The sequence below is a fragment of the Apaloderma vittatum genome, unplaced genomic scaffold (assembly GCF_000703405.1).
Source record: "Apaloderma vittatum isolate BGI_N311 unplaced genomic scaffold, ASM70340v1 scaffold33549, whole genome shotgun sequence".
NCBI classification, from domain to species: domain Eukaryota; kingdom Metazoa; phylum Chordata; class Aves; order Trogoniformes; family Trogonidae; genus Apaloderma; species Apaloderma vittatum.
The window spans coordinates 1-13,596 of NW_009734064.1; the positions used below are offsets into that span (position 1 = coordinate 1).

The 13,596-nt window shown below is 44.5% G+C and overlaps 1 protein-coding gene across 1 annotated transcript in view; it reads right to left on the reverse strand.

The window, feature by feature from the left end:
- Positions 1-3: 3 nt before the first annotated feature.
- DMRT1 (doublesex and mab-3 related transcription factor 1) overlaps positions 4-13,596 on the reverse strand; it is a gene marked incomplete at both ends in the record, with an annotated part of 55,116 nt that continues 41,523 nt past the window's right edge. Inside the window, one exon of the mRNA XM_009876142.1 lies at positions 4-131. Within this exon, the coding sequence (XP_009874444.1) occupies positions 4-131 (128 nt within the window). The remainder of the gene's footprint in view (positions 132-13,596) is intronic.

Sequence of the window (13,596 nt, forward strand, 5' to 3'; positions counted from 1 at the left end):
ACCCTCCAGGACTGGGTTCACCACGAAGGCGCCGGGCTCCGCTGGGGGGTCGCACTCCAGCTCCCCCTTGGTGCTCTCGCTGCTGGACAGGCACCCCAAGCCGGAGTCCTGGCTGCTGGGAGGCGAGAACACTGTGGGAGGGAAAAGAGAGAGGAAAAAACCACAGCGCCTCAGACATCGTGCCCCACCTGCCCCCGACCAGAGAGGACCCGCGCGGGTCTCGTCTCCCCGGGAAAAGAGGGTGCCTTCCTCCCCTTCCCAAAAGCGAGTGTCCTCTCCCTCCCCTGCATGGTGGGGTGCCGGCCTCCCTACTCGGGCCAAGGTGAACGCAGGAGCAGTAATGACGCGGGTGAAACAATCTCAGGTCTGGGGGCTGCAACCCCTCCAGCCCTGGAAACCATCCTGCCTGTAAGACTTAAGGCCTTGGGTCCGACAGCCCGAGGCTAAGGCCAAATATTAAAGAATTTAAAACTAACACAGTGCTAGGACCGGTTGCAACATTGCAATTTGCAGTAGATACAAAAACCAAGTAAAAGGGTCTCTGACCTTCCTAACCTTAGATGAGTCAAGATCCACCCCCAACACTCCCTTCCTGTCTACCGTGAATATAACTAAGGGCAAGCTGCAGTGGTAATTTCTCTCCTCATTAACTTCCTGATTGGTTTCAGGCTCAGGATTCTGGCGGGCGGCAGTTTGTCACCAATTCCAAATGGCCAATCGTTAATACTAATGTTTGTGTAACTAACTGCCAGCATCTGCCACGGCTTCTTGTACAACAATAATAGTGAAAGGGAAACATTAGTGCTTCCTCTGTTAATTCAGATTCTGTTCATCAATAGGAAAATCTATGATGTAATTAGCAAAATGCATTGGTAGTTGAGGCAATCGGAGGGAACTAAATCACAGTGGGAGCTCCATGGGCCCCTGACACCTTAATCATCAATACTTCCTATGTTCTAGATTTTACTGTTTAGTGGAGAATATTCCAGGCTGTGATCTTTTAAAGGGTAATATTGCTTACAACCATTGCTTGTTTTTTTAGAAGCCATGATGAATCCAGCACAACTGCACAAGAAAAAGGAACAAGTAGCTGAGGCTTAAACTCTGTCCCTAAGCCTAAGCAAGTAGCCACGCTGGAGCCTTGGGCGCTTGCAGACTCTGGGGACTTGCAGCACGTCTGAAGTTCAATGAAAAAGAAAAGGTCAGGCTTGACTTCCACAGTCAGGCAAACCCAATGGGATTCAAAGAAAGTAAACAACAAGCACCTAGGTTTACGTCATCACTGGGAAAATGAGAAACATGGAAGCAACGAGATCCAGTTTTCACAGTTTTGTGTGTTTCTGTAGTAGCTTCCATGCACAGCTCAGCTTCCTGATGATGCTGGTTACCATGAGATGGAAAAGACATTATGGAGCTCAGGTCTCATGTATGATTTTTACCTTGCCTTTTCCAGCAATTTCTGTTACTTTCAGTGCGTTTTGCCCAATTTTGACACTGCAGAACCCATCTCCTAGATTTCATGAAAGTTCCTCTTTTGACCCATGTAAGGGACAAGTAAGGCTCCAATATCACCCTGTCAAAGCAGACTCTACCTGCAGTCTTTTAGATCTGACATAAACCGTTGGGGTTTTTTAACCTGATGAATGGGATATTTACCCCATACTGCATTTTCTTCCTAGATAACAGGGAAAATAAAAAAAAGTGCTAAAACATGAGAGAATGACAAAGTAGTCAAGGTAATTTCCAACAGCTTTTAGACATCCTCTGAATGCTGCTAACAGTTCAATGATACAGTAAGAGGAAGCTGGATCTGAAGCATCATGCACTCCTGTGTTATGTGGTCAAACCAACAAAACATCCAAACAGGTCTCCAACATCTCTGGGCCTGAATGAGCATGGGACTGCTGGAAGAGGGCACTGATTTGCACCTGGAGCAGGCTAGAACAGCACTTGAGCAACCTGCAGTTGGAAACAACTTTGTGCATTTTTACTTTTTCTAGACGACCAATCCTGCAAGCCTGAAGTGCTGCAGGACCAGAAACGCTCCTTGTAGGGTCCAAGAGCCAAGCTCTGTTCTCTCACAAGAAGGCATCAGGCGATTCCTGATGTTTTTTGCCCTACCTTCCCTGTTCAGTGTTTAAACGGCATTTATGGAGAAGTCACGTCTCCTCAGTTTCTGGTTGAGGATGCAACTTGTCTTTCCACCTCACTTGCCCTGTTAAGTCTGTGCCTGAGATTTCATCACTGGCTAAGAGCTCCTATGAGTTGAACTAGATGCAAACATGCAGGCAAGGGAAATCGGTTGGAGGAACAGAGGAACTTCTGCTCCTCTGGAAGGGGAGCTGGTTCACCTGGCGAGACAGCCCCACAGCACAAACATACTCACTGTCTGCACCACACTCCCATGATCTGAAGGATGCAACATGCATTACTTCAGGGAGCAATTTGCTGGAGTGGTTCATGCTTCAACTACTACAAAATGACAGAACAGATGCTCTGTGGGTCTGCACCCCAATTCAGAGGGGAAATCACATACAGGAAACTGCACCTCCCTTGATGTGTGCTGGAGATCAGCTCTTCAGTGGTCTCTCACGGCTTTAGCTTTTGCCTGCCAACAACAAAACCTTTGGTTGGATCTGGCCAGATCCAGCACCTGGAATCATCCCCTTCTCCACAAGGGACTTTGCATTACGGAGTACACAAACAGTAGTGTCACTTCAACAGGGCTAGCAGTCACCTCTTTGACCTTAAAACCTCCTTCTTCTCTGATTTAGCAAAGCCCAGTGTGTTAGGGTTTAGGACATGCTGTAAGGAATTAATCTGTTCCCAGGCTCCGCGACAGAAGTATGAAGGAAGCAACTGAGGTTGAACAAGGATAATTTTTTGTTTGTTCCTAAGCAGCCAGATGGGCAAGAAGCTCATTTACTTTAAAAGGTTTGTTAATACTTTTAGTGTGCAGATGTCATTTTTAAATACCAAGATCTATAAATGTCTATCACATCCAGAAACCTTTTTTTCCTAAATGGAAAGAATCTGCAGAAAATCCACCCAACATGCTACAGCACAGATGTTAAAAACCTACCACACACAACTGTCACTTTTTTTTTTTAGGACCTATCTTTCCAGCAGTTCCATGTTAATTTAGAGTAAACCTGAAGAATGACATGGAAGGTAACTTTCTGGCAGACAGATACCCACATCTCTTTCTTGGCATCTCAAGTGGTTGCTCCTAAGCCTTCTGGACCAGTGGAGCTCTCACAGTCTTCCAGCATTTCTCACAGGGCAACAGACAACTCAATCAAACTTCAGATGGGAAGCGTCATTACGTGGCAACAGTTACAGTGACCAACTGGTTGGTCTCACAAACCACCTTAAGGTCTGAAGCACTGATCTAGGCAACTTGGTTTGTTTTTTCCTTTGGTCTCCAAACTGATCACAGTTTTGACAGACAGGCAATTTGGGCTATATATGCTGGTCTCTGCATGTGCACAGGGGTATATAATGACAGCCACACAGATTTTAAGAACAACTTGTCACTACTGAGATAGCTCTTCCTGTATTCAAGACTGCACTGCTTACTCAGACAGGCTTTCACTGCAGTCAATTGGAGTCACTGAAGCCTAGCAAGGAGCCTAGCAAGGAGTAGGTGCAATGCTGGTAATAAGAGCAAGAAACTCAGATTGGGACTTGCAGCTATAAAAAGGCAGCAAAAAGGAAATGAGCAATTCTGTTCCAGTGTTTTAATCACACAGCGATAAAATGTACAAGTTCCAAGTTCAAAGAAACAAAACCCATGTTCTTTTTGATTTAAGTCTATGAGTTTCTTCCGTTCGAGGGTTGTGGCTTGAGCCTCCCACTGTTGTTACAAAGCCCTTATCTGTGTAAATAACAATAACAGAATTGGGTCAGTGACAGTTTTTAAAGATCATCCCTTGATATAATTACCTTCTATCCTTGGGAAAGCACCCGAATACTTTTGAGCCATATGAATCTGAAAATTTTTCGGCTAATATCACACAGGAAAAGAAGCGAGAAGGGATTCCAACCATAAACACAAAACCTTACATCTTCTGACACTGGAAATTGCATTGACTTTTAACGTGACTGATCCCCGGAATTCAATGGACTGAAAAGAATAATACGTTTTCAGTGATGTGAGAGAGCAGAAGGATATTCATGCTTGAAAAGTAAATATCCTTCCGAGTTTACATTTAAAAAACTATTATGCTCTCAATAAGGAGCAATTTTTTAAGATTTAAAGTTGAGAGGTACCAATCCATTTTTTAAGACTCTTTCACCTTTTTCAGGGAAAAGGAAAATAACTAGGTATGCCAGTCCCACATGCTGCTAAGGCCCATGCACTTCCTCCTGCTGCACACACACACACCGGGTTTTGAAATGGCGTAGGTCGAATTCAGTTTGAAAACACTGCCCAGTTTCCACTCAGATGGGTGGTTCCCTGCTGCTCCACCTCCCAGACTGACCCCAAAGGGCTGACTCTACCTACCACCACAAGCAGATAGCCTGCCAAGCTACAGCAACTACACCGCCTGGCAAAGCATTAGGTCAAAAAACTCAAACCAAACAAAATAAACAAAAACCTTCAAATGGTTCCTACTGCAAAACCAGTCACTCAGGAGAAACATGAGAATAATCTCAGTTGCTGGCTCAGCAACTGAGAAGACGATACATCAAAAAAAGACAGTGAGAGAAATCCACAGTTTCCCTAATGTGGAGAAAGTATTAGAGTTGCAATGAGAGCGACAGGGTCTGTTCTGACATTGGTGTAGATGATCATATGATGGGCAAGATGAAATCTCGAAGTGAAGACATGCAGAAAGGCCACATTAAGTTATCCTAAGGTATCTCCATTCAGCTTTTGGAGTGCTTAAAGCTACACTCCCAAACGTTCAGCTCTTTAAAGCACAGAGTTAATTAACAAAAGGTCAAAAAGAAAATCTATCTCCATCAAAAGCCCTCATGCAACTCATTTCTATGTGAATCTCAATCTGAAAAGATGGAGGACTACTGACTTACACCAGGGTGAAGAAAACAACGTTAGTGGAAGGCTGCTCTTCACAAACTAGCCACGTAAGGGGCTCAGCCTCATGTTCTGGTAATTCTGCTCTGGACAGATTTCAGGCTCAGCCTCATGCTCTGGTAATTCTGCTCTGCGCAGATTTCAGACACCAGCAGCCGAGGGCCTGTGGCTCCATGGGTTCCTGCGAGAAGGCCACTGAGAAGCTGCAAAACCTTAATTAAGAGACCAAGTTTCATCAGCTGTGTTTTCAGTATTTCCTTTGAGCACAGAGATTCATATTTTGTAAAGCTGCAGTAACTAATGTTTCTGAAGGATTTTCACACTCAGTGAATCCCCAACATCTTTTAGTTCTTCTGTTTCTACTCTGTGTGAGCTGACCTAAAAAACCCCACTGCCGTCTACCTCCTCACATCTCTCTCGCTCAGGATGAATGTTGGGATGAAATGGTTCCTACTAACTGAGAGCACCCGCCAACATCTCCAAGTGCCTAAGTGTGCTAAAAATGTTCTGTACTGACTGTTCTCCTCCCATCCCTCAGGCCTCCTCACAGACCTGGACCAGGTGATGGCTTCCATGGGGACAAATTCTGGAAGCCCACCTGAAGCCAAGGGTTTCTGATAGCTGGTCACCACAACACAGCATCGGTCTAAGGCTTCTTAGAAGCAATGTTAAGGCACAGCAGAGAGTAAGACAAGACATTAGCCTAACAGCAGGTTGATGCCAAACAGTTAAACAATGAAAAAACTGAACTATGTATTACATATACCAGCTGAAACGTCTTTGTTATTTCTACTTTGATCGGTAAGTTGTGGGCTGTTCAGTGTTGGCTGTAATGTGAACCAGCTTATGAGAAAATGGGAATGCTGCTCCTCTTCTGCTTTTCTGCATGTTTATTTATACAAGGGTAACCAGACTAGCTTTAGAAACACGTGTCTGTGGATATTTTCCTAAAAAAAAATTTTCAAGAGTAACAAGAAGAGTTACTTTTTGACAGAAAAATAAAAATAAGCGTAAGAATCTGGAACCAAAAGCATGTCCCGGCTGTGTCTCTTAACACCAATATACTATTTCACGGTAAAGTCCTGTCCCCCTTCTCAAACACCTACCCTCCTCACCAACTAATTTAAAGCAATTAGGATTATCTTGGATACCCGCAGTAGGGCACATTCATTGTGTATTTTCAAATAGCATTAATTCTTGGCATTAGGAACTCAGGATAAAAGGTGAAGATCTGAATGGAAATCTTTATTCAGCATGCTTTACCCCAGATTATCTGATTCTTTTCCAGTTCATGCCTGTATTTTTAGCAACTAAGAAGGCAGGGCTGTAACTGATGTAATTAGAAACCAGAAGCTGAAGAAAATATCATCCTGTTGACTCCCTCACCCCTAGCTTCAAATTCTCTAACAATAATATGCGAAACAATCACATAAGGCTTTTCACTTCTCACTCACCACCAGTTAGACAGGAAGGATGCAAAGATGACATTTGGGAAACGGACTTTTTTTTTCTGAGGCTTCAAAGCCTACCTTGAATACATACTGATGCACTACAAAGCAACTGCCCTACGTGCTTACAGACACAATCCGAAACAGAGCAGTACTGATGAACCAACATCCTCTGATAACTCACGTGTCTAACTTCATATTGTTAAGAAGGCTAGGAAAGGCAGAGGATGAACCATCTCAGAAAAACTTCAGGAGGGTCAGGTGTGCTGAGATGAATACCCTTGCTCTGAATGACTGAAAGGCAACATGCAGAATTCAAGCTTGTAAAAGCTTGCTTTTGCATTGGCAGAAGTCAATGGTTACTCACCCCTTGTATAAGGTATTCACCAGAAATGCTTGATCTGCACAAGCCAGGTTTCAGCAAGGTATAAATCAGTATAACTCTGCAGAAAGCTCCCCAGTTTACATTCTACTACCAGGAACCCTGATAGCTAATTCTCTCAAGAAGATGACATTATTTTCACAGTTTCACACAGACATTTTCTGTTCTTGAAGACACAAAGTGAAATATTCTCTAGGAATAGGACATCTCAATATAAAGCAGATATTTACCACTGGGTAACAAGGCAAAACGTGTACTTCTGCAGAGGGTTTTTCTGGTCATGTGTAAGTGTGGACATTCTTTATGACTACACCAAGAAGCTAGATGATCTCAGCACCACAAAAAAGCCAAGAAAAGGTCACAGATTTGAGGTATTTTTAACCTAGTAGTAACACTATGAAGAAACGGAATCACAGTGAGTACCAAAGGCATGTCCTCTTTCCTTCCCTACAATTCTCCAGTCACTTATTTAAACCACTGTCCTGTGCATATGTTTATTCAGCAACATGGGGAACCAATTCTGCTGCTGAACATGTCATCCCTCTGGTTTTGTATTGCCAATACCAGAAAGACGCACATGCCTCTTTTTCCAGCTGTGGTTCTGTGTTAGGAGTACCAGCAGACCTACTTTTGGAGATCCCTGGTTCCCTCAGACGTTCATAGTCCACCACGGCATGTCAAGCCCAACGGTTTGCATGGCTGTGCTCTAAATTGGAGGCTAACAAAGAGACAATTCTTCCAGAAAAAAACACCAAAAACCCAAAACCCCAACAACAAACCATTTCAAGATTCAAGATTAGAGAACAGCCAAGGAAACATATGAGGAAGCATCAATTTCCAGGAAATGTGTACAAAAAAGCAGCTGTGAGGAATGGGGGTATTTGGAGATCTGCCACCAGCTGAGGAGCAGCAAGGAATTGGAGGAATGAAGAAATCTGCTTCATCACATAACAAGGCTGTGACAAAGCTGAGACCTTTCATCTCTTTACTCTTGGAGGCCAAATACTACTTCTCTATTCCACACACACCAGAGACGGATCCTCTGTCAAAAAAAGATGTCCCTGGTGTGTTGTACTCAGAAGACTGGCAAAAGACAGAGGCAGCTCTGAGAAAAAAAGGACTTCCAACACACTTTTTTGACTGTTTTTCTGATTCCTATACTAATTAAAAACTGTCCTAATAACAAGATTAAAACACACACTTATCAATCATTTCTCGTGAGAAGTACCTAATTGTCCTGCCCCGTGCTGATGTGCATGCCCAAGCACCTGTTCTCAGCATTTTATCCTACCAGGACTGTTTTTGCACAAAACTGCCTTGCTACAGAGTCAGGAGGCTTGAGACTCCCTAGGGTCTCCCAGTGCTGGGCACAGCAGCAAGGCAGGGACCTCACCAGCCCACATGCTCCTCCTGCGTGGCTACCTTCAGAACTGAATCCATTAAATGAACTGTGTGGGGTTTTTTTTAAAAAAGTACTTTTTTTTCCTGTGAAAAAGAAACCAAACTATTCCACAGATCCAGGTCAGAAAAGGCCACACAACCAAATGAACAGGTGGCCACCTCTGACTGCAAGGCAAAACAGCAACAGATTGCCTGCAACTCCAAGTGCAGGGTCAGGAAACACAGCATGATAGAGTCGTTCGGCTTGGAACCCGACCTTTAAAGGTCTTCTAGTCCAGCCACTCTGCACATCTTCAAATAGAGGAATTTGCTCAGCGCTCCATGCAACCTGACATGCAATGTTTCCAGGAATGTGGCATCTACCATCTCTCTGGGCAATCTGTTCCAGTGTTTCAGCCTCCTTGTTGTAAAAAGTTTCTTTGTTATTTTTAGCCTAAACCTACCCTCTTCTAGTTTAAAACCACTACCCCTTGTCCCGTCACAACAGGACCTACTAAGAAGTCTGTCCCCATCTTTCTTATCGGCCCCCTTTAAGTTTTGAAAGGCTGCAACAAGGTTTCCTTGGAGCGTTCTCTTCTCCAGGCTGATCAAATCGACTCACCATCCACATGTGAGTCTTGCTGAGGAAAGGCAGGTATCCAGATGAATCCTGTTCTTACCCTGCTGCGGCAGCTTGTCAGAACGAGCAGTCAAAAGGCTCTCGCTGCTTCTTTGTAGGATGACTGCTGGCACTGTGGTGTGCAGATGGACAGATATGGGGGCTGCTCCCTGTTTCAAGGAAAGACCTCACAAGCTGCATCTACCTCCTAGTGCAACTCAGGAGAAAGCCAGTGACTCCTCATCTGCTCCTGGGCATCACTGAAACAGAGCTGCCTTTGCTTTGCTTGGTATATACATTTAAAATACGTCTAAACAAAAGTTCCTTGTGAATAACCACCTCTGGAAGCATCAATCATCCTACCTAGAAAATGCGTCACCATTTGCAATAGCTGTGGCAAGAAAATGTTTACTGAAAAGCAATGGTAATTTTAAACGGAAGAGTGAACTCAAGGCTCAGGATAACGTTATCAAGCAGTAGAATATATGGAGAGACAAAAAACAGGCACGAGGTTTCTCCCTTCTGTAGCCATACTAAAGGAAGGAAATAGGATCCTAAGAGCTTTAATAATGACGTGTAACTTTGTGGTTTTCAGCACAGAAATTCAAACATAACGCTATTTTGGCTGAATGTCTCTCCATTCTTTGGCCAGAAAGACTGTCAATCTTCAGTAGTATAACAGGAAAAAAAAGGAGGACATCACAGGTCATGCAACACCAGGGCTAGCCACATAGATGTTAGTTCTTGTCACCCTTCTTTACATTTTTGTAGTTGTCAATGTCACTTTCAATCTACAAAACAAGGATGAAATCCATGCCTGTTGCAATCAGTCCTAATGCTCAAAGAGTAACCAAACAGCTAAAAATAATGGCCTCAGCTCTTTCAGGTGAAAGATTCAGCTTTTCTTTCAGGAAATCTGCTATGGTAGATACAACAGATTTTTCACTTGCAAAGAATGGACTTTTTTTTTTTTTTAATGCTCTTATAATGCAAGCTTCTCTGCTGGGAAGGGAGCAACTCATACCATGCAGCAGGAGGTTTGTCACTGACTTCAGCATGAGCAAGACTGTCCTCACCAATGACTGTGCTCAAAATTGAATAAGAGGGAAGAAAGAAAAAGCCCTATCACCTAGAGCTTACAGTTTAAATGAATTTGCAGTTTAAAAAGCCTCCAAGGCTTTAAAGTGACTTAATATTACCATGGCATTATCATTTTTAATATTAAAGTTTGGAAGCAAGTCAAGCAGATTTGCAGTAAAATGGTTCAACGAGTAGTGATGAAATAGGCAGCACAAGATGGGTATATGCATGAACAGAGTAAAAATGTTGCTACTTATTTTAAAGTGAGATTTATGTCCTCTGAAGTTTAGGAATCTTGCCGCAATAAGTCACAATACTTGAGAAAACAGGGACAAAAACTGTACAAAAAATGTTTTTTCAGGTAGTCAAATAAGTTAAATGAAGTTTTCACACAACATTAGGCTTAAGACAGACCCACTGCATTATATTTATATTTATTTCCATGAACACAATAGCAGCATTAAATGCAGACTGTGAAATGCTGGTGTAGAGTGGAGGCTGGTCCTGCTCCGAGGTGAAGGGCCAGTGTCCGGCTGACCGTGTGCCATCTGCTGAAGGGCATGGGCTGTGTGGCCAGCAGGAGTAGGGATGTGATTCTGCCCACTGTGCTCAGCACTGGTGAGGCCTCCCCTCGAGCCCTGTGTGCAGGGCTGGGCCCCTCACTGTAAGAAAGACACTGAGGGGCTGGAGCGGGTCCAGAGGAGAGCAACGAGGCTGGGGAAGGGACTGGAGGGAAAGTCCTGTGAGGAGAGGCTGAGGGAGCTGGGGATGTTCAGCCTGGAGAACAGGAGACTCAGGGGGGACCTTATCACTCTCTACAACTGCTCGAAGGGAGGGTGCAGTCAGGTGGGGGTCAGGCTCTTCTCCTGGGCAACCAGTGACAGGACAAGAGGCCACGGCCTGAAACTGCATCAAGGAAGGTTCGGGTTAGATATGAGGAAGCCCTTCCTCACGGAGAGGGGGCTCAGGCACTGGGATGCACTGCCCAGGGAAGTGGTGGAGTCATCGTCCCTGGGGATGTTCAAGGAGAGGCTGGATGTGGCACTCAGTGCTGTGCTCTGGCCGATGTGATGGTGTTGGGACATAGGCTGGACTTGATGATCTCAGAGGCCTTTTCCAGACAGTCAACCCACCAGCACCCAGCACTTTCTTCAGGATACTGACAGCAGCAGCCTTGCTAGGAAAGACCAAAGTCCCCTGTGATCACAGTTAATGGTCTACAAGTTGTGGATCAATGAGGCCTACCTTGCTCATTTTAGTTTCCTACATGGGTACTAGGTCACTTCAGTGCTCTTGTGACATCTTTCCTTACTGACATTCCTGCAATGGGCTCGAGCGTATCTGACCAATTTTCAACATGTGCTTCCTTGTCAGGAAAGTGAACCTTAAATCATGTTTAAATGACAGGGAAGTTCCTCAGTAACTAAAGAAATATAAGATCAGAATTTTGTTATTGCGATCTGCTGTAAAGAAAATGTTAAGAGAGGTTCTTTGGGTCTAGTGGGCCAGTGCAGACACTTGTGGCTGTGTTGAAGACTGCCTGCCTTCAAGAGGACCGCGCCAGTGCTATTCTAACAATGCTTAGTGCAACTCTGGTCAACACAAAACTGGTTCAATGCTTTCTAAGGGCAAGGGAGGAGAGAAGGGAAGCAAAAAGTGAGGCTCATCCGCTCCTGCATCACATAGCCCTGCCGCAACCCACCGCAGACACCGGGCGGTGAAGGGGGGAGGGACAGGGGCTGCAAGGAGCTTGCACCAAGCAGAACGACCGAGTGCTTGGTGCTGTTCAGGGTCACGGCAGGCTTCTTCCCTGTCTTGGAGGATGGAGCAGGCAACCTCCCTCCACGCATGCAGCTGAGAGGCACAGCAGTTGGAAGGCCTCGAGGAAAGCAGATGAAGTGATCCAAGCTGGACAGAGGTACAGAGGTCAGCCGAATGGCTGAGGAGGGGTAATTAGTTTCAAACCAGGGGGAAGCTCACATTCCTCTCTCCTCGGTCCTTTTTAACTACAGCTGAGGCAGTTACAGCTTCATTCAGGTTAGTCCTCGCAAGAGTATCCACGTGACAGAAATACAGCACATGACTCTCACCAGGCCAGTGTTGTTTCACACCAGCATAGACTCTGTTTGCACAAACTCATGTGCAGCATTTACGCCTTGGAAAAATTAGAGACTCAAGCCACAGAATTAATGTCCCTGGAAACATCTGTCACTCAGGGAAGAGTTGGGGCAAGATGTAGTTGACACAGCTGGTAGCAATAGCTTTACAGACCAGAATTTCGTATTTATCCAAGAGAGCGGACAGTAAAAACTCAGAGGAGCAAAGCTGTGATTTAGAGTATTTAGGAGATTTTAAACTGTGTTTAAGGGTAGGTAGACAGCTAGCTTATATTGAAATTTATCAAAATGTGTTTTATATACCCAAAGGCCAATACAGAAGATTGCTAAAAAAATCTAGCGTAAACAGTTGTTTCAGGGTGGGAAAATAAAACACTCCTTGCTGTGTCTCCAACTGCTCTGAGACAGAACTCGAAAAGGAAAATGATTTATAAATGAACAGGAGAGAGAGCTCATTGATTTTTCTTTTTCCTTCATGTCCAGGAACGAAACAAAACTAGTGACAAACTGAACTAAACCCAATCTTTTACTTTCAGCAGTCTAAGACATGATTAGTGCCCTGCTTGGGGTAAATAAACATGCTACCCAACAGCATATGAGGTGTGACTCACATCGCACACCTCTTCTACTTGTGAAACTTAACCGATTTAACAGACATCAAGATAAACATCAGGCACAGAGCTTTAAAACTGGCATGGTAAAATCATGAAAAAGCAAGAAACAAATGCAAAGATGTGAACACCAGTGTCAAGGAAGAAACAAAATCACAACTCCTTGGTTTACTTCAAAATGAACCACTCTTTCCAGATCACATATTAAAACGAATCCTGAAAAAAAAAAAGCGTTCATCTCTGAAAATACCTCAAGCCAGCCTCCAGATCTTTTCCGACTTTTAAGAGACACGTATTTCAAAAAATAAGTGCTCCCCCTGCCAATGCCTTTCAAACACTCTTAAAGTGAGCTGTAACAATGCCCATCCACACACAGATGCTTCCAGCTTTTCTGACAAAAGACGGCATCTCGCATAGATGCCAAGCTGGGTAGCAGAGGTGGGGTACAACCGCAGAGACGAATTAGGAGGCTGCTGGCACTCGTCCCATGGCCGTGCTGCTGTGCCAGCCACGCCAGTGCGACGCTGGGCACAGGAATCAGCGGGCAGCCATCATAGCCAAAACCACCCACCCACCAACCCACTTCCAAGTCCTCTCCTTAAAACATCCAGCAGCACTGAAATGCCAGCAAAAATGCTGACACCCTCCTTGTTACAGAGTGGAAAGCAGAATCCCTGTCTTGTTCTGATGACGCACAATAAGCATGAACATGCATTGGCAGATGGTCTTATTTACATGTGAGGAAGCAGCGAGGGGAAGCAAATACCTTATTACAGCACGCAAAGCAAGTTCACTGGCTTTGCACCAGCCCAGCAAAGACAACTCTGGTGCTTTTCCATTTTTCAAGTGAAAAAATGCTTTGTCTAAATATCTCTTTGTGTGTTCTCTGTATGGCAGGTTAACAAAATGTCACTTACA